Source organism: Bombus terrestris, chromosome 12 (genome assembly GCF_910591885.1).
Source record: "Bombus terrestris chromosome 12, iyBomTerr1.2, whole genome shotgun sequence".
Classification (NCBI taxonomy): Eukaryota; Metazoa; Arthropoda; class Insecta; order Hymenoptera; family Apidae; genus Bombus; species Bombus terrestris.
Genome location: NC_063280.1, coordinates 5310292 through 5331075, shown reverse-complemented (window position 1 = coordinate 5331075; position 20784 = coordinate 5310292). Strand labels below are relative to the sequence as shown.

Sequence of the window (20784 nt, the reverse complement as noted above, 5' to 3'; positions counted from 1 at the left end):
AATTCTATTGAAACAAAGCTGGATGAAACTTCTAAAGCTAGACCAAGCTTTCAAAGCATTCTGTACATTTTCTACAAATTGCACAATGTAACAATTTATTTGCAATAGCAATAGCGTAGACTAATAAGTCTACGAATCACGCTTCTCTTCTTTATTCGACATTTTCACCTCGCTAGAAGGAAATATTTAAATATCGTTTGAAAGCTGTGAAGATCCTCGTATTCTACTCGCCGAACTGGCAAAAGGTGCAAACAGAGATGCAGCAGCGTCGCGGCTAAAAAGGATAAACCGTCCGGAACAATAACGAAGCGCGAAATAAGAATGCAGACGGCGAAACGCGACAAGCGGAGAGAGAAGTTAGCGATCTTTCAATTCGTTGACCAAACTCAATTCAATTCCCTTTATCCACCACTTACCCTCCCGGACAACTTCTTTCTTATTCCGCCCCACCGCTTATTATTCCTTTCTGAAAGTTATTCCGCGGGAATGCAAAATACGCGCGGTGTGGCGAGAAAGCCGGGCGAGGAGGTCACGGTTGGTCGGAGGTATGAAGAAGGATCGTCGAGGAAGGATAGAGAAACCTCAGTGGGATGGGCGTGGGGCTGGGAAAAAAGTAGCTGGGCCACGTAGAAAGTTTCGCGTAACTCGGAAGATTAGACAAGGCTGATGCTACCGTCGGAGACAGCCGTTGAGGGAAGATGCGAGGGGCGAAGAAAGAAGGTCGTCGACTACCGTGGAGTGAAGAAAAGGAGAGAGGGAGGGTTGGTGTGGCTCTTAGCGACGGACTTAAAAACAATTGCCTCGCGGCGACGCGGGAATTTTAAACATACTTCTATCGACGGTCCGGATGGCTTTTGTTCGTCGAAATCGCCCGAGGGGGGTGGAACAGGGTGAGAATCGAGGACTCGACGCACTCTGTCCACGATCGAAGGGCTTTAAGGCAATTTACGAGGGGTTTTACGGTTTCAAGTGACGCCAGCCTGTCCTGATCTTCTTCCATTCTCTCATCCCTTTCATCCGCGAGCTCCATCCACCCACCTTGGTTCACGCGACCGCTTTATATTCAATGTTGTTTTAATGCCACCCGTTCCGTTGTCTTTTTTCCTCCGTTGAATTATATTCACTGGCCGGCGGGGCGGAAAAATTACCACCGAGGAAATTTGAATAGGACGAATCGACGCTTCCGTTCCCTCGGAAATTATTCTTGGAGGTTAGCCGAGAAAAATATCTGTTTAAATGCGTCCAACGGGTTAAACTCGGCGGCGAACTTGAACTTTTTTGTCCCTTCTCTTGTGAAAATGGCCAACTGCCGCCGCATGTGCTCCATGCAACGACATCATTACGCGCACTCGCGACGTAGTTTTATGGATAACGACTAACAGACGCCGATACAGACGATCCTTAGAGATGTTCTGACGATAACACAAAGAAGTTCGAATCAGGGTAATGTCGCGGAAAGTTAGAGCGCCAGCTTAGAGACCTGTGGTTCGCTGTCTTTGAGAAGAATTCGCGGATAGAATTTGAAAAAGGACACAGACGCAGAGATAAGAAAGGCTCGGAAACGCCTTCTACGCTTGTTATTCGGATGGTATAACGATCGAGTTAAACGAGCTAATCTGAAATTGCCGTCGCTATGAAGACAGCTACGTGTGAGCAGCAAACGAAGATATTTTTCAATCGACGTTTCAAAGTTGGACACGTTCATCATTGTAATTTCCCGCTGAAGAAAAGAGATAACGCAAACACGCGTGAGTTTGTAACAACAGTCTCAAACTGAGAGACAAACTCTCAAAATTTCGGATTGGTGTAAACTTAACGTTATTAAAGTTTAAACATATATTTATTTAAGTTAAACCTTTTAGAATTGCGTTGTTCGAATAAATTCAATTTCCTACCATTTCCTCGATTGCTCTCGCGAACGTGTATGTGGAAAGCTTACACGTTCGATCAAGCTTATTTTGAGAGGTATCGAATATAAAATAAGAGTGTAAGAACCAAAATATTTTGCCGGTTGAGACACGATGTTTCCTGTAATAAAATGGACAAACGATAGCACGCAAAAGATGGAATCATACGTTGCAGTTAGCGCGTCATAAATTATCGTTCGCGGAAGGTACGTGAGAATTGTGCGAAAACGAAACTGTTACGAGGTGTACGAGAATATTTGCGTGCGAGGAAAGAGAGTGGAGGGGACTTCGATTACAACTCTTGGACGAACCACTAAACTGGCGGCGGACGAGGAAGAAACGAGGGTGGTTGCGGAAGGTTAGCCGCTCCACTGAGCTGTAACTCGAACTAACCCCGAGAAACACCACCGCCTCGGGAACTTGCCGCGTCAGCCCCGCTGTAAGGTCGAAACCTACCGCCTGCGGACAGGAAACGGAATCCAACTTCCTTCCTCGAGGGCGAAGATTAATCTCGGTGCAGCCATGCTTCTACCTGTGCCACGGTAACCCCCTTCGGACTCCGCCACCTACCATCCCTCCCCTTTACCACCCCTTGTTCTTTTCCCCGCTCACAGGACCGCGTACACTTCTCATCGGGCTCTTTCTATCTGCCTTTATCAATCTGACTGCAACTAAACCGTCCTAACCGTGCAGTCGCATAAATTTCCCTGGAGCATTTCTTTCCAGCTCGTTCATAATCTGCAAACGGAAGTGACTGTTAGCCCGTGGACAATGAAACTTAATTTTTCGGGGACGAAACGTTGACTGCGGTGTCTTAAAGTAAACGAGAATAATCTTTCATGGGAAGGTTCTTCTGAATAGTTAAATATATGCGTACGTTTTCAGCGATTGTCATTTAAATTTTTATTTTTTCTACGATCTTCTTTGTCCTTTGATTATCGTAACGACCAAACTGTGTAATTTTTATTCTGCTAACTATCCAACTCCGCTAAATTCATAAACAGACAACGATTTATTCTAAAACGAGAACGAGAACAAGATGCGTTGCTCGCGTTATCTAGACGCGGAGGTATTTACAACAGCATGTCTTCATTGTACGAGTTGAACGTGACTTCAACCAGCACGTACCGCAATTTAATTTTCCAGATCCTTGCGGTAACGTGGAGTGCGTAGAACCGGAAATCTGTCAGCTGGACGACTCGAGGCAACCTGGCTGTCGTTGCGGTGAGCAGTGCGGCCTTGAGTTCGCACCAGTTTGCGGAAGCGATGGTAAAACATACTCGAACGAATGCAGCCTCAGGCAGGAAGCTTGCAGATCGAGATTATCGCTCAGGAAGGTCTACAATGGCGCATGCAGCTCGGGTAATTTTAAATTCAGCCTCCAGCTCGTCCAAGTTCCTAAGAGGCATTTGTACTATTATACCGTGACGTGGTAAATGTGTTCCGATAGTTTCTTTCTCAAATAAGGAAATAGAGAATTTCCTAGTTTTCTGTTATTCAAGTTATTTCCAACTTTTTTCCAGTTCCAGTAACTCAAAACTTACAATAAGTCAGCACTAAACTAAAATGAATTAATAGTTAGTAAAATAAATTCTACTAAAACTGTAATAAATACATACAGTAGAAATAATTGAATATTACAACCCGAATATTTTCTCCAACCACAACAGAGTTATTTAAACATCCTATTTCACCTAGCTAATTCCGTATAAATTTCTCTCTTAACACTGGAACCAGTTTCCTATATCATCTTCTATTTTCCTCCGTAGCGAAAATCCTACATTCCGAAGGAAAATCTGAAAATCAGACAGAAATATCCTTCGTCACTCGTTTTAACTTCTCCGTTTCCATTTAGTCATCCATCAACAGCACCCTCGTCCTAATTCAGAATCAGAATCCAGCCGGAATAAACGTCTCATAATACTTACTATTGCCTCAGTAGAAACTGAAAAACTTTTAATCACAAGGGCGAGTGAAACGCGTTGGAAGGGAATTTTTAATCTTCATGATTGTGCAGGAATCAATCCGTGCGACGAGGCGAAATGCGGTCCCTACGAACAGTGCGTGATCAACCGACAAGGGATCGCGAGCTGCGAGTGCGGTCCGGAATGCGAACCTGTGATGAGACCAGTATGCGCGCGGGGTGGCAAAACATATACATCGTTGTGCGAGCTGAAGAGACAGGCCTGTTTAACGAAGACTAACATCGAGGTCGCTTACACGGGAACCTGTGGCTCCAGGGGGCCCTGCTCCGAGAAGGTCAGTCGAGTTTCCGCTTCGGGTGTCAGATACGCGAAACAGAAAGGAACAGTGGCAAATATTTGAACGTGCAAACAAACACGCGCGACGTGACGAAAATCGAGGCGTGGCTGTAAGAGATGTGAATCAGGATTCAGTCTTGCTTAACTAAAAAGAACTATGCATAGGAAGAAATAGTTGTTCCTTGAATTTATGAGAGAAACTGAATTGGTAGAAACAGTCTATTTGCAAGTAAATTTATCGTACAGTTTTTTGAAGATTATCGTGTAAATACGAAGAACAGGTACATCTTAATAAAACATAAAAATACTTATGTATAAAGAAGTAATAAAAGTGAAAAATGTAATTTCCTTAGCTATGTCCATAAAAGCTTAAGTTTGTATAAACATCCGCAGTCTGGTTATTCTATTTCGTGTTTATCGTAATGCCTGCATGCCACCCGTTCTCCATTCATTCTAAAAAACAAAAATACAAGTTCGTTCCGAACAAACGAAATGCGGGGAAAAAATCAGCGTTGGTCGTGGCAAAGCACTGCGACGATTTACGTTAAATCCTGCGAATTAAAGTAGCACGTAAATTCTGCGTTGTGATAAAATATCACGAGCAATAAATTATCGGCTTTGCACCAGCGACTATCCGAGAAAACCTACGACAAAGAGGCTGCTGTCGCCGAGAGGTGTGTCGTGAAAAAAGCAAACGATGATCCACCGCGATTAATCTCGCGTTTTTCTCTCGGTTGAAACCGCGCGCGCGCGAGAGAGAGAGAGAGAGAGAGAGGAAAAAAAATGAAATGAATCGCCACGTTTGGGATCGAAAACGTCCAAGGGAAAAAGTCAAGCTGATAGGAATTTCTTTTACAGATCTGTCAGTGGGGCGCGATTTGCGCGGAAACCGGTGGCACAGCGATTTGCGAATGTCCAACCTGTCCGGCAGAATTTCAGCCAGTTTGCGGCGACGATGGCATCAGCTACGGAAACGAGTGTAAGCTTCGCCTGGAGGGCTGTAAACATCGACGAGAGATCCGCGTGCTTTACCAGGGACTCTGCAGTGAGTACCAATCCCCGGAAAACGGGAACCTCTTTAATTCCCTAGAATCTTCATTCCTGATTCGTCGAATCCACTCTTTTTCCACGGATACAAACTTTTGATCTGTACACGAGTATATAACAAAAGCTTGACCAATTGTTCTACTTATCCAGTAAGTTTTATACAAAAGAAGAGGTTTTATCTTTTCACATTGAGCGATTATAATATTTTCAATTAGTGATTAGATCCATAGTTTGCTGATTGTTATTTTACGTAACGTAAAACGTCTACTTCGATAATACTGTTTTAGATTTTTGCGAATATTTATGAAGTTTCTTAGAGCATGTTTCAATATCAAGTTATAAGATTGTTCTATTTTTAATAGAAGAAATATTGTGACGTACATATAAAATATTCTGCATAAACGATCGATCTGGAATAACCCTGTTTATTGAATACTAAAACGTTCAGTAATCTTAATGTAGCCTAAAACAGGATATTTAATTGGATCAAATTAGCTTGTAGGTATCGCGAATAATTTTGGAATGGTCATTGAAAATAGATTTGAAATTATGCAAACGAGGTAGCCGGGTTATTATCATCAACATTAAATATATAATCATAGAAACAAACGATACACATCGAGTAATACGATTAAATTGTTCCGAGTTTAAAGAATGAATTATCGATGTCATCGTTTTAGCAACGAGTCAAGAAAATACATTCGCGGAATAATTTATCTCGTCTCTTTATCCGTCGAGAAATGTTCGTCCATTTATAAATTCGTTTTCTTCCCGAAATTGTAACCGATTAAGATTTCCCTACGCGAAAATAGTTGATTGAGTATTGATCGATCAGGAGACCGGAATAATTAGAACGGAGGTACCAGGTAAATAATTAAGGAAACTTTATTATGAGACACGTCGGTTAGCAAGGGAAAAATCGAACGATGGTCTATTCCGACTAGCTGAGTTCATTATACCAAGCTCGTTCGTTATATCGGGAATTCCTGTAATCAGATTCGGTTCACGACAACGATTTTTTTTACGAAATCAACTGGGAAGTTTAAGGACTTTTTTGAAGATGCGATTCGCCACAGGATGATTTGCATACGATGCATGAAACCTTTTGATCCGTTCTCTCTCTTTCTCTCTCTCGATACCATAATCCTGTTTGCATGATGATCAACAGCGAAACTTTCTACTTTAAGAATTTTTCGTTAACGGTATTTCCATGTTTACTGAAAAATCCATTTATGGAAATAAACTTGCAACTGAAACTAAATTTCGTTTAAACGCTCGACGATATTTAACAAAATAAGATATAAACGAGGAGAAAAACAAGAGAGAGAGAGAGAGAGAGAGAGAGGAAGACAGACAGACAGACAAAAAGTGAGGAATGAAATATCAAAAAATACAAAACAGTCGAAGGAATATCCTGCGTCACGACGAAACAGATTCCCGACGAGGTGGCAAGCACCCTTACCGCGATCTTCGCTACGCTAGAGCACACCACAGACAGATCGAGCTAAACTTTTCTCATAAGCCACCCCGTGACGCGAGTAACCGTTCGTTTCGGTTGAATCGGGGCGAAAGAAATCCCGGGGAATCGTCGGCAGGAGTCGAACTCTCTGGCACCTCTTCTCCCCAACCGCAAGATAATTTGCATGGTTTAAAATCGCGTGAAACTTCTGAAACGTACTGCTGGGATTCGGTTCCATGCATATCACGACGCAGGTGACTTCGCCCCTCGCTGAAATTGTATGAGTTGTTACCCCACGGCATGCACGTTGCATATGCATGCAGTTCCCGGGCCTCAACCGACCACCACCACCACCACCACCACCACCACTACTACCGCCACCATTACCTCTGCCTCCTCTTGGCTTTCTCCCGTTTCTATCCTTGGCCTCGACTTCGACTACGGTGTATATACCAGTAGCGAGCACCGGGATTTTCGTATCGCGAGCGTCGAAAGCCAGAAGCTGTACTTCCATCGCCCCATACTCTGATTCTGAATCTGGGTTAGGGTTCTCCGAAGGCTTGTTACCCTCGACCGTAGTAGCATCATCGACACGTCGTCGAAGAGAAGCAGAGCGGTAAGCCGATGCCCCTTTCCTCTCAGATTTCAATGAATTCTAAAGATAACTTCTCGACTGCAAATCCAGCTTCAATAGCAACCGGCTCTACCCGCGCGCTCTCATCGTTCCTCTGGTTCTTGTTGCACCCCTCTTGCCGCGGTTCTACCGCCGTGCGCCATCCCATCCTGCCGTTCGTTCGCTTTGTTCGCAGTCCCCGAATCCTTGCACGCAGTCACACCGGCACAGGCCAGATAATTTCCCTCGAAACGGATGCAGTTATGCAAATACCAGCATACCGGGAATCTTTATTAATGTCGGCTTGAACGTCGGCCAGAAGGTAGCCAGAACTGCAACAGGGTGGCAGCGGCTGCTTTGTAAGCGCGTCGATGCCCGGAATATCACGGAAACGGAAGCGGAGGTTCGCGCCGCCTTAAACAATTCAGCCAACCGACCCGGCTGGTAAATTAGCGGCTCGTGCGAGATATCGCATGGCATCTCAGATTCCCGGCTAGAACCACGTACGATTTCACGGTGACGAATGGTCTGTCTTGCCAAGGCTTTTTGCTCGTGGGCAATTACCGCCGGAGATAGATCGTTCGGATGGCTTCTGTGTTACGTGAAACGAACGAACGGAGACGTTACATGAGTTTCACTTGTTAATTAGAAATGTTTCGTTGTTTGTTCGCAGATGGATGCGAGAATAAGAAATGCGACTTTTACGCGGAGTGCGAGAGCGACAGCGCTGGTGAAGCCAAATGCGTTTGTCCTAGCAAGTGTGAGACCACGGTAAGTGTCTGATATAAATTATTTCATGATCGGCTTATTTTTGCTCATAGGTAGTTTAATTATTATTATTGTATTATTAAAGTGGTTAGTCGAGAAAGGAAAATCTCTATTAATAGTGATAATAAAAATAATAGATCAGAACAAATCGTAGCGAAAAATATGATTTGGTAAAAAAAAACTATCACTCGGTCAAATTTTTACAAGTTATTTCTATCGATTATTTAAATTAAAATGGATAAATATTTGTTTTGGATGATGAAGTTAGAACAGAACAAATACATAGGTGATTGGTGAAATACGATGGAATCAAATTAAAACATAACTCTTTGTTCTGTCGCGCAACACATCTGCACGCCATCCCGCGCGGCTTGCCAACCACCGGGCTACCTGCCGTCCTTCTAACACTCCAAAGGCCCAAGGACCCACGATAAAGTCGCAATTCTAGCTGCATTGTTCGCACACATGGTCTAAGCACATCTGTTTGCCAGAAGAGACTTTATAATTCCAGAAGTATTTTCGGCCGGTTTTTAGAAAGGTCCTTGGGTTTTTATGTGCTCTTAAGAATTACGAAGAAAGCGGAGATATACCTAACGAAAAATCTGAGTTTCCCTGTAAACAATGTCGCCTAGGACCAAAGTTGGTAGGAGGTTTCTTCCTCCTCTCTTCCTTCCTAACATTGGTCCCAACCAATCGACATCGCGGATTATTGCCCTCACTCTACTAACTAAAAATGTAAGCAACGAATCCGCGTTCTTCGTTCAAAGGGCACACCCATACCAAGCTTTCCTCCTTATTCACATTAGAATAAGCTTCAGAGTTTTCCATCGTCTCTCACGGTGACTAGAGTTCCTGCATTCCCTATAACTCTCACCGTTCCTATATCTCTCAAATTTTTCTACCACAGTCAAAGATCTAACGCCTAACTTCTAACATTAAGTCTCATACCGTTCTAAGTCATTAAGTGTTTATATCTATTCAATCGTGTATACTAAGTGTTGGAAATATAAATTTTAACTCTGTGAGCCACAGTGTTATCATACCTGAATCACCCCTATTATCTTAATCGAAATACGGGAATCGAACTATTCGTGGTGTCGATCATTTTAATCGTAACGGGAATTTACGACTCCCGTTGGCGCGTATTCTAACGACCGCGTCTCCCCGCGATAGCTCGAAAATACACTCTTCGAAGAGAATGCTGCTAGCGCGCGGAATCTACTTAACATTTGCGCTAAAACGCGAGCGAATTAATCCCTAAATCGTATTGAAGTAATTGAGTTAATCCTTATCAAAGTGAATCAGGACGCAACGTTAGAAGCTCGGTCAGCCGATTTCAATTTTTCGACGCGCAAATCCGTTCCTGAAATCATAATTTTTATTCCGTTCCCCGGTTGCCATCTTCATCCTTTTAATGAAATAGAGATGAAGCTACAATGCCGCTTGAAAAGAAAATCGAATCTCTAAGAATTCTAATCAAAAGCTAAAGGATGGTTTTCGGAATAATTCCGCCTGAAGCATCGCACAATTCATGGTGAATTACATTTCCTATAAAAATTTACTAAACTAGGTACGTTATTCTCCATTGAAAGAAGTATAACTAAATTGTGAAAGAAAATCGTCGCTTTAAAGTTGAAAAATAGCGAATGCCGTCATCTAAATGACTGCTCATACTGCAACAAAGAAAGTGATTATTTCACATAACAGTGTTTATTTACCACTTTATTCTTTCCATTTCTAAACATCTTATATGTTGAAATGGTCATCACTTCTAAGAAAATTCTACATCTGGTCTTTTTAGTTTTCTTAAGCACTCAAGCCACCGACAGCGTATAGACAAAAGACTGGAACAAGGACCCACCATAAACATAAACTTTTGGTTTATTGGCCCTGTAAGTGTTATTGGTTTATGGATGGCCCTTGGAAGACTATTGAGGGTACGCAGTAAGGATGTGTAGACACCTGGATGCTATCTTGCCCTTTATGCGTGGCCTGGTCTGTGTGACATTGGCTTTGGGTTTTTCAGTTATAGGGTGACACTGCTAGCATGCAGATTTGAACCAGCTCAAATTGTATTTCTACTTGTAACTACACTCCTCCATTAAAATATATTTTCTACCTTACAATTTATCCACGCGTTTCTCTCTTTATACATCTAATAACCTCAACATTATATTTCATAGTATAAACTACTTTTAAAAGAATACAGCATCCACGAGCTACGTATTTATAATATTCGCTATTTATCAACTTTTGTTGTAGTATATTGTACTACAGAATTATTGTGCTAGTACATATAATTTATCAATTATTGTACTAAATTATCAAATTTACGAATCGGAAAGATAAAAAATTTCGCTTATCGTCGTCGAAGCATCAACCTACGAAATCAACGTTTATGTAGTAATTATGTAGAAAAGAAAATCCTATTAACCATGGTCTGAGACACCGAGTGATGGTCGTTAAACATAATAAACCACCGAACGTGTCGATCTGCCGGCTTTTACGTGCTTACCACCATTCGTAGTGTTAAGCCTCGCTAGTTAGCACGGCTTAAGTAAAATATTCATACCATGATGGATGTGGTGTCGAGTATATATACAGTGCAGAGCCAGAATACGCTGGTCGTGCACGATATTTCGTATTTCCGCTATGTTACTCGATGTTGCGCGACCGTGTAATGAACCGTTCGTTTCACCGATACCGACCCACCTTGCCAAATCGACTAACGCGCACGCCATTTTCATTAAAACCTTTCTATCAATTTTCCTCTCCATTCCCTGTGATTTCATTGCCTTCCCGTTTCTAATTTCGTCAATCTAGCTTTTCAGGTGTACACTCGTGGACAATTCATTGCCATCGAACGATTTTGATCGTTCAAACGATAATATCGGAAATGAATCGAAGCTTTTTTGTACTTTCAACTTTTCTACCTCTAACTCTAAGAGTGCGATGCTCGCCCTCGTTTTATCAGGCTAATTTCTATCAAGTTGGTTACCCAAAGTATCTCTTCAGAAGGTACATAAAAATTACCATATATCACATGCTCCTTTTTCAATTTTTCCTCGTTTTCTCTTATTATATTCCTCGTGTAATACCGATATTCGAGAATACACGCTCTGCCTCATGTATTCGCATATTCTACTATCCTAATCCCTCTATCATTTATTCCCCCAAATTTATCGACACCTCGCCGTAATACCACATTGCGGCAAATTCGTCGCTTCCCTCGATCGTTCCATACGAAACGTTCCCATATCCGGCTCGTAACAATCAATCTTTCTGGGAATCGAGGCCAGGCGCACCGTGTTGATTCCCCTCGAAATCCCGAGCGCAGTCTGGAAACGAATACGTGCACCGAGGAGGTAGAAGTAAAAAAAGTAAAAAGAAGGAAAAGGAATGCGACTTTATCGCGGGTAATCCGCGGCGGTTTCCCCGGAAGATCACCCCGAGCAACATTTCCCGGAGCAGAAATATTCGTTGGGAATGGAGAGCACGTCACGGATCCCTGAGATAGTGTTCGCTGGCAAGGAAAGGCTTCTCTCCTTCGATCCAAGCTAGGACACACGGTGGATCGGAAATTCACGGATTCGTGAAACGTCCTGCTGACAAAACCACGAACAATTCCGAGCTCACTCTCTCTTGCATGTACGGCGCGAATGTTCCTGGTCGTTCGAGTAACTGCCGCGGGCGCATGCTTCTTTTTCCAAAAAGGAATCAAAAAGGTGGTCGAACCCCGTAGAGGCGATGGCCATCCGTGCTGGGCCCCGGAGCTATTCGAAATTCAACGACGTCCGCGTTAGAACACACTTATGGCCGATCAGCCATCACCTGGAACGACCTCAAACCACAGAACCTAGATACTATCGTCTCGTAAAGTTGTCACGAGATACACGTTTAGCCATCAATCTTTCTCTTCGAGTATTTCAGGAATACCACTGGATCTATTTGAAGTTGATTTGTACGATTGGTTGCTATAATATTGAAGCGTGGGTTAGAAGAGTTGATGGAGTAGTTATGGACAATGGAACCTATAGGATCTTACTGATAGATTCTTGAGAATATTTGTATTCGACTTTGTACACTGTATATTACTTGATATAAAGTACATTAAACACAATGAAATTTGATTACATTTTTTAAATAAGAAGTATTTAATTTAATGATTCGTGACATTGATTTATATAAAATAAAATTAGTCCATTTTTCTATTCATTTGATTTAATCTTTTGGCACTCTATACGGGAGTAATTTAATTCCTTTCAAACGCAGATACTTAATTATTTGAAAATGGGAGGGAGGGAAATTATGATATTCAATTTATCGAGCATCTTAAATTTCCTATCGATTGAAATTGCTTATATTTCCATAATAAAGAAACAGATAAAAGATAAGGCGAATGGTTGCAAATTGATTGAGGTGCATCAGCATACTTTTTAGTACAGGATCAGCGAGCGTTCCTTCGCGTTCCTCCGTTTTAAACGTGAAATCACATCTTTCTCGCATGGATACACAATGTTGCCACGAATTTGACGCGTCAGCATTCCACGGGAATAGAAACGAAAGGACTTTGGAGGAAAGATGGGATGAAAAGGACTGAATCAGTGGCACGATGAAAGAGATGAGGGTTAGAGGCATTGTTTGAACTGCAAACGAGGAATATCGGCACGTCCCAGTCACGTTCTTAGAACCCCACGAATCTCCCATAATTGTCTCGTAAATTACAATAAGAAGGAGACAAGGTGCGTATCAACTTGTCGCGGAAACTAATTAAAACGTATCGACCGACTGCGGATATTCTCCCCGAGGAGTCTCGTCGTTATATCTTTACCCTTCATCGTGGAAATAGAACTGTGATATTTATTAATCCGCTGAGTGGATTAAAAGAGAAAAGAACGCAACGGAAAAAGAATCGGACGACAAAGCTTTCGTTCGTCACATAATTGCTTTTTTAAGTCAATTATCCTGTTTACTACGGACATGCTTCTTTGAAATTCAATATCAAAAATGTAATGATACAAAGCAAATTGTTCCAATAGAACACAGATTTGTCTTTAATCTTCTATACTTTGGTTAAACGTTGCTTAAAACATCAATTAGCTGTCGTTGTTGTCGCAAAAAATACTCTCCGCTGAAATATCAATTTTCTCGATTATAATTTCTCGATTATATTCTGTCACTCTTTTATATCGGTTGAGATATCAAGCATGAACATACAGTTGGTCGTAAAAATACTCGTATCATGTTAAAAATTGTGTGTGCAACCGAATACTTTTGCCATTATCTGTATTTCCTTCGGCCATACTTGATCATGTTTCACCGTGATTTTCTTTTAGTCTACAAATATTTCATTGCGCGCACAGCATATTCATGATCGCACTTCTATTCGGGAATAACTCGCACGTAAAAACGCAGGAAGAACGCTGAAAAAACGCAAGAGAAATGTAGAGGAAGCGGTAGAGGGCAAGTCACGTTGGCCGACAACGCGTGTAATAAGCAAACAACAACGTGGCTGGATACCGCAACCAGGCTAATTAAGTTTCGCTCTTTCGCGTATTATTTCTCATCCCTGTACGCGACCCATCCCCCAGCATCGTGACGCCAACGTATGTTAGAACACCGGCCCGACTGCGCCTTAGCCGCGCGCAACAAGTGCGAAACGCGTGCTGCCTCGCGTTTTTCTGCTATTTTTTCTCACGAACCCACCCACCTACGTAAATATCACGAGAAGATGTTATATATAATACATTGGGTTTGGTGAAGCAGAAAAAATGTATCTTCAGAACACAAAAAATCTCACTCTCATAGTTCTAAAACACATAGAGAAAGTGGCGATAGTTGTATTATTATACATTAGGCTGAGCAACTATTGAAAACACTCGCTAAAAAACTCACAAATATGATATGCTAGAAAGTATATAGTATGTACGTAGTATGGTAGGTAGTAACTAAACATTTTGTTGCATAGTAATAATAAATCTTCTATGTCAATTTCAGACGAAAGAACCCGCACAGGAGAAAATTTGCGGCTCCAATGGTATAACTTACGCCAACGAATGCTCTTTGAAGGTGGCCTCTTGCACTTCTCAAACTGACATCGCTATTAGTTACGTAGGCGACTGTGGTAAGTTCTTTAGATACTTTCATATTTTGTATCATCGTCAACGTCGCGTAAAATTTATTGGATAGCAGTCAATCGATGGTATAAAATGAACATTCAATTTATTCGCTGAGTAAAGTATTCAAGCAGGATTATCGGGAAGGTATAAGGAGAAGATAAACGTTTTTCAGAGCTTTGCGCAAGAATAGAGTGCGATCATGGAGCTCATTGCATGGCTGGCGTGTGTGTGTGTCCTGAAGAATGTCCTGAGAGCACTGGAGAACCAGTATGCGGCAGCGATGCCAAGACATACCCGTCAGAGTGTGAATTGCAAAAGGCTGCCTGTGGAAGGGATCCTAAATTGCCGGTCTTGCACGTGATATTCTACGGCGATTGCGGTGAACGATTCGTTGCAGCACTCAGTAAGCTATTTGATCCTTTCCATAATCTAAGCGTGCTTTTCTTTCAAATTCGAAAAGAAACTTTCAATCTTTTAAAATAAATATTAATTCACTATAATAAATAATCGTTGAGCGATCGGTACTTCGATAATTGGAGTCTCTACAAATATAAAATGTAGAATCTCTCAAGAATGCAGAATGCCTTAATCGGTCGATAATACTGCAAAGTCCTGTTTCAATAACGCGATAGACGCAACTTCTCGTGCATCACTCGTTACCATCTCGACGATATTAATTGTGCTAGCTTAAGGACACCGCTCTAACAAAACTAACCATCCGACGACAATCTTGTATAACAGCTTTTACTACTCTAACCATGCCTTAACCGCTACGCTTCTAATAGCCACGATGTCGACGCCTGCGGTGGTTCGATTGGCCACCACCGCGGTTGACGTGACCAGCACTCAGGTACGCGAAGCATGCAAGAACATTAACTGCGATTTCGAGGCTACTTGCGAGCTGGGCCCGGACGATTATCCCAGGTGCAGCTGCAAATTCGACTGCGCCTCGATTTCCCAAGAAAATATGCGCCCCGTTTGCGGCAGCGATCTAAGGACCTATTCGTCCCTCTGTGCCATGAAAATGGAGGCCTGCCAGAGGCAGCAAGAGCTAAGACCTAGACCTCTCGATCTTTGCCAAGGTTCGCAGCAGCTTCCGCTAACTTCACTCGATCCGCTGTATAATTGCCTCGATTTTCGATTCGATTAGCCATTCCATTGCTTGTTCCTCTGCTTTGCCTCCTAACTTTTAAATTAACTTTTAAATTAGTTTATTTTCAGAATATTTTCAGACTTTTCTTTGTCTGTTATATTCGCGACGCTTTCTTCAAAAGAAAATATAATTACAATTTTAATTACATTTAAATTACAACACCTTAGTATGTTATTTACGATATAATTTTTTCCCTTCCTTTGTAAAATTGTAAGTATGAATAACTTTGTAATTACTTTTAATTTTCTCCGTCGCTAACTATCTTAATTGTAATTTATCATTTGTTTATTATACAGTTTCATAAGCGAACATAATTTAAACGAAACTTTTAACCCAGGTATGGAAGTGAAACCTTGTAACGGTGATCCTCCATTGGTGGATGCCGATGGGAAAGAGTACGATTGCGGTAATGGTCCAGAACGACGAGATTGTCCGAGCAACAGTTATTGCCATCAGACCACGCGACTAGCTCGATGCTGCAGAAAAGGTCAGTTCTTTGATTGAAATTTGAGTTTTAGAAAATATTTTCAAACATATTTCGCATGTTATTATTAACATCTTTCGATTTGCTATGAATAAAAAAACAAACGTATTAAAGAGAAGGTCAACGTAAATTATCGATTATCTAGCTCAAGGAACCCAAGTCGTAAAGTGCTCAGACTCCTGGCATGGCTGCTGTCCGGATGGCAAAACGGCCGCACGCGGGCCCAATGGCGCAGGTTGTCCGAGTTTATGCAACTGCAACAGGTTAGGCAGTGTTTCTGACACCTGCAATCCAGAAACCGGACAATGCGAATGCAAACCAGGTGTAGGCGGTCTGAAATGCGATAGATGTATGCCTGGTTATTGGGGTTTGCCTAAAATCAGCGAGGGACATCAAGGATGTATACGTAAGGATGAATGAAATTCTGATTAACAATTTACACGAAGAGATTATTGCTTTATATCTGGAATTTAATGGACGATGATATATTTCAATATGAAATTTAGTTTATCGATTGAATTAATATTAACCGGCACGTCAAATTTCCTTTGAATGATCCAGCATGCGGCTGCTCGCTCTTTGGTTCCGTTAGAGAAGACTGCGAACAAATGACAGGTCGCTGCGTTTGCAAACCGGATATCCAGGGCCAGAAATGTACCATTTGCACCGATCACAACAAGATATTAACACCTACAGGGTGCTACTCAGGTATCACGCGAAAGGAAACTTCGACAGAATATAGTATAACTCGAATCTCAACCAATTTGCTTCTATCGACGCCTAAAATTGAATATACAGTAGAAAAATGATCGTCCTGGTATAGTACCAAATGATTTAAATCCTAAACAAATTTCCTTTGATATAAAACCAAAAACTAAATTTACGACGATATAGCGTCAGGTGTTATATGGACTCTGTGTAACTCTGTATAAACTGAATTAATATTCCAACCGAATAACATCCATCGATCGATTTAACGGGTTTGTTCTGTTTGTTTGCAGCCGATACGATACCGCCGATCCCGACGTCTTGCAACGAGCTGGAATGCTATTCCGGCGGGCAGTGTTCGGAAATCGGTGGACCGCACTGTGTTTGTCCGTCGTCCTGTCCATCGGACATACCGTCTGTGCCGGTTTGCGGTAGTGACGGACAGACATACGACAACGAGTGTGAGCTCAGGCTGTACGCTTGTCGCCATCAAGCAGACGTGGTCACACAGGCCTTCGGCCACTGCAGAGGTGGGTTCACTGAACATACGCCGTACAGGCCGCCTTATATTCTGCATTACTAAACTAATTAACCACTGGGAGCACTTTTCACACGTTGGATCAGCTGTCGAACAGGACTCGCTCCTGTCTATAAAACGCAAATTTATTCTCTAGAGATTAATCGGTCTTGATAGCTGGTGAATGGCGTAGTACAATAAAATAGTTCATCAACGTGTTTGTTAATTTTGTAGTGAGTTTTCAGAATGTTTTGTTCATATACAAAGGCCATAGAGGAAAACATGATAAGTCGTATCTTTTATGAAACATCCAGAAATCAGCAGAAATAGACTTATCATATTTCTTCCGTGTGTTCGATTATAATTTACGAATAAGGAATACAATACATATATCTGTTTGTAAAAATTAAGTGACGAGCATCGAATATATAATATTTAAGAAGTTAACGATAGACGAGAAGAGAGGGATTGTTTAAAGCACGAGATATTGTCGTAACGATTTCGAGGGTTCACGAATTTTAGAATAACTTAATTAGGAACAAGTGTTATCTAGAAGCTGGAGCTTGAAGTAGGGAATTTAATGATATATTTATCAACGTATGGGAGATGCAATATCGCACAGCCTGATTAAAATTAGGACTAACATCTAACCTGTTCCTTTGTATCCATTACGTGATAATAAACTTATCAAGTTTCTACTAACATGTATACATATATGTTTATAACCCCTTTACACCCGAAACGCTTGCCCATACTACTTTGCTTGCTTTCTTCTTGCTAACGTTCTATGATTAACGTTGCACCATGATCTTTTCCTTTAAAAGAATAAACAACCCGCCGATCAACGATTTAACAAGAAAGAAAGCAAAGTAAGTCAATTTACAATTAATTTAGTAACATATTTATCGTACTTATTTCATTAATTGGAATTTCTATTCTTTTCTATCGATTTATCCACCTTCTTCTTTTTCTAAACCGAGTTCGAACGAAATCGTGGAATTGAAAGGTAGAAAAGATTGAACAGGATACGTATCGCGGAATTTCCTTTATCCCAAGAGTACGCTACCTCACTCGTAGGTAAATTCTGGGAAAGTTGGTGACGTTAACTCGCGAAACTAAGCGCCAAAGGTGGATTTAACTAAATCACCGTTGACTTGGAAGCGAAGTCCCGTCTTAAGTGGTCCCTGTGAGCTATGCCCGGCCGGAACTTAACATCGGAACCTTAAGAAACGGTAACGAAACGCCTTGCCCAGACCGTTAAGCACAGCTCCGCCATCAAAATGAATTAGTCCGCGACAGATCTAGAGTCTTTCGAAAGTTCGAACGAATGCAGTATCGACCTCTTTTTGATACCACTGTCCCCACATAAATTTAGCCGTCGGAGATTCGGTCGATATCGTGTTCAATAGATGGTCGCGATAAATCTATCCAAGAAAAAATTCTCTTTGCATCTCGTTCCAATGAATTCAAGCGAATTCACGTGGACCAGGTAATCAGGAAAAGGGTTTCATTACCTGGCTTTTCGAACTACTCGAACTAGCTCGCTATCTACTATATTTTCTATTCGTTTCAATTGCTATATCTGTTATTATAAATGGGAAAACTTACTTAGCGTAACTTGAGTTTAACGTGTAACTCATGCATTCACAATTGAAAGAAAGAAACCTTTGAGATGGTTTATTATACGTGTTAGTTTATTAAAGAGACTAGTGATAAAATTGTGATAGTGTATATTAAAATCATTTTAAATACAAGTACAGAAATAGTGTATACCGGTCGTTATCGTCGCTCGATCGATACTACTGTTCGACTCTACGCTCGCTATTCAACTGTATGACTCGCTATAAAGATTCGCTATACTAGCTGTCCTAGAGAGCACGTTCGTCTATCTATATCGACCGGTGTTGTTATAAAAAGTTCGTATGTAACTGCGGTTGACGATTGCAAATAACGGCGATAATATTTTGTCCGGAGTTCGTTTACCTTTGAACCTATCAAACCAAAATAACGTTGACATTCCAAGGCACAATAATATGAGCCTCTCCCGATTCGAATCTTCCATTGACTCATGTGCCACTATACCTTTAAAAATATGAGTTTATAAAAATAATATAAAAATTATCATGCACTGCCTCGTTATAATATCCTCGGATGAAAAATTATAATCGCTTATTACAATACAATATTATTATTATTAATACAAGAGCATAATCGATAAATTCACGTTAACAATTCCTCGATATCTACCATAAAATCATCAGATTGTAAATATAGTAGAATACAAAAGCTCTTGGAACTTCACGTATAGTCGATAGACTCGTCGAACAAAGCAACGAGTCTTAACCAAGAAGAAGACGGAGAGAAGCCTCTCCATCTGTCGCTCCAGAGTATTCCACATTCACTGACAAAGTTCGCGGAGTGAAACGTCGAAATCTATTAAAGTCTCTTCCTGGTTCCGTAACCTCTCACCCCTTATTTTCGATTGCTCAGCCCCCCTCAAAGCTCCGCCTCAGCAACGTTACCCTGGTCCTCCCTCGTCGCTGAAAGTCAATCTCTTAAAAAGTTCTTCTTTCTCGGGACTCACTCTACAGAGTCAAACATAAATCAGATTACTTTGAGCAGGTGAACCATCCTCTTTCCTCTTACAGCCTCTCCGCCACTGTTGTCGTGTTTTATACCGAAAGGACGCAGCTCCCTCTCTGCATAGTAGAAGGGTACTATTTTTTCATCACGTTTTCCCTTCTTCCCCCGTACGTGACGTAGAACAATTTCCGCGAGCGAAATATCGCATGGAACCGCACGCGGTCGACGCCACTTTCAACCCCGTAAATATTGTATGCCGCAATTTCTTCGACGTTCCTCGCGTGATCTCTTTTCCGTGTTGAGGATACGCGACTACTGAAAGAAGAATGGATATCCCGCTTACGTGGACATTCTGACGTGACGTGAAGTTTGATTAAGGAAGAGGGTGCGTTTGATCGATGTGACGCACGAAAAAGAAAGGGGCGAGACTATTAATTGTTTCGTTCGACTGGAATGAACGAAGCTGAATTGGAGTATCATTATTTTGGGAGATCACTGGGAGAGTCGAAGAAGCATCTTGTACGAATGTTTGTCTGTCCGTTGATCTACTATCCTATCATTTATTTTCTACTCGGTTTAACCATTCTGCCAATCTCTTCCAATTTTAAGAAGAGAATTCGCCGAATTTTTCCTCGTATACGAAGGGATCTTTATCTTACGTATTTCATCGTCGTACTTCGTGTCGAAAATAATCCTAATTAAAAAGGAAATATTATCTTAATTAGCGGCGATAGCGAGAGAGTCGAAAGACGGGTAGAAAATATTTATACCTGTCAATATTGACATCGTTATCTCGAAATTCAATTACATGTCGTGAGCACGTTTATCTTCATATATACATAAGTATTTAATATGTACATACATACATATAACACATACATAAGTATTGAATTCATGCATGAGTGAAACTTGTTTCCCACCGAAAGCAGAGAACCGTTAACGATTCATGAAAAACGAGAATAAAATGTAAAACCAAGAAATAGCTGCGTGACATCATTCACATCCGTCTGTTCCACTTCACCTATTTGAACTCTCAACTTCATCAAAATTCCACGCTTTCAGCAGATAAATACGTAGCTAATCCTACTCCAGTTCTTCGGTACTCTTTGTAAAATAAACAGGGAGGGAATGAAATAATGGAACAGGGAAACGGTAACGTCGATAA

The 20784-nt window shown here is 41.4% G+C and overlaps 1 protein-coding gene across 8 annotated transcripts in view; it reads left to right on the top strand.

Annotated features, from left to right (window-relative positions):
- The window catches only part of LOC100642737 (agrin), a 384175-nt gene that overhangs the window by 353005 nt on the left and 10386 nt on the right, over window positions 1-20784 (top strand). For 7 of the 8 annotated variants that reach the window (XM_048411202.1, XM_048411203.1, XM_048411198.1 and 4 more), the window contains 11 exons: window positions 3054-3269; window positions 3925-4166; window positions 5027-5213; window positions 7961-8058; window positions 14053-14179; window positions 14347-14577; window positions 14960-15256; window positions 15665-15814; window positions 15957-16217; window positions 16373-16519; window positions 16813-17049. In XM_048411202.1, the coding sequence (XP_048267159.1) occupies window positions 3054-3269; window positions 3925-4166; window positions 5027-5213; window positions 7961-8058; window positions 14053-14179; window positions 14347-14577; window positions 14960-15256; window positions 15665-15814; window positions 15957-16217; window positions 16373-16519; window positions 16813-17049 (2193 nt within the window). The remainder of the gene's footprint in view (window positions 1-3053; window positions 3270-3924; window positions 4167-5026; window positions 5214-7960; window positions 8059-14052; window positions 14180-14346; window positions 14578-14959; window positions 15257-15664; window positions 15815-15956; window positions 16218-16372; window positions 16520-16812; window positions 17050-20784) is intronic. The other variant, XM_048411201.1, reaches the window with a different exon arrangement.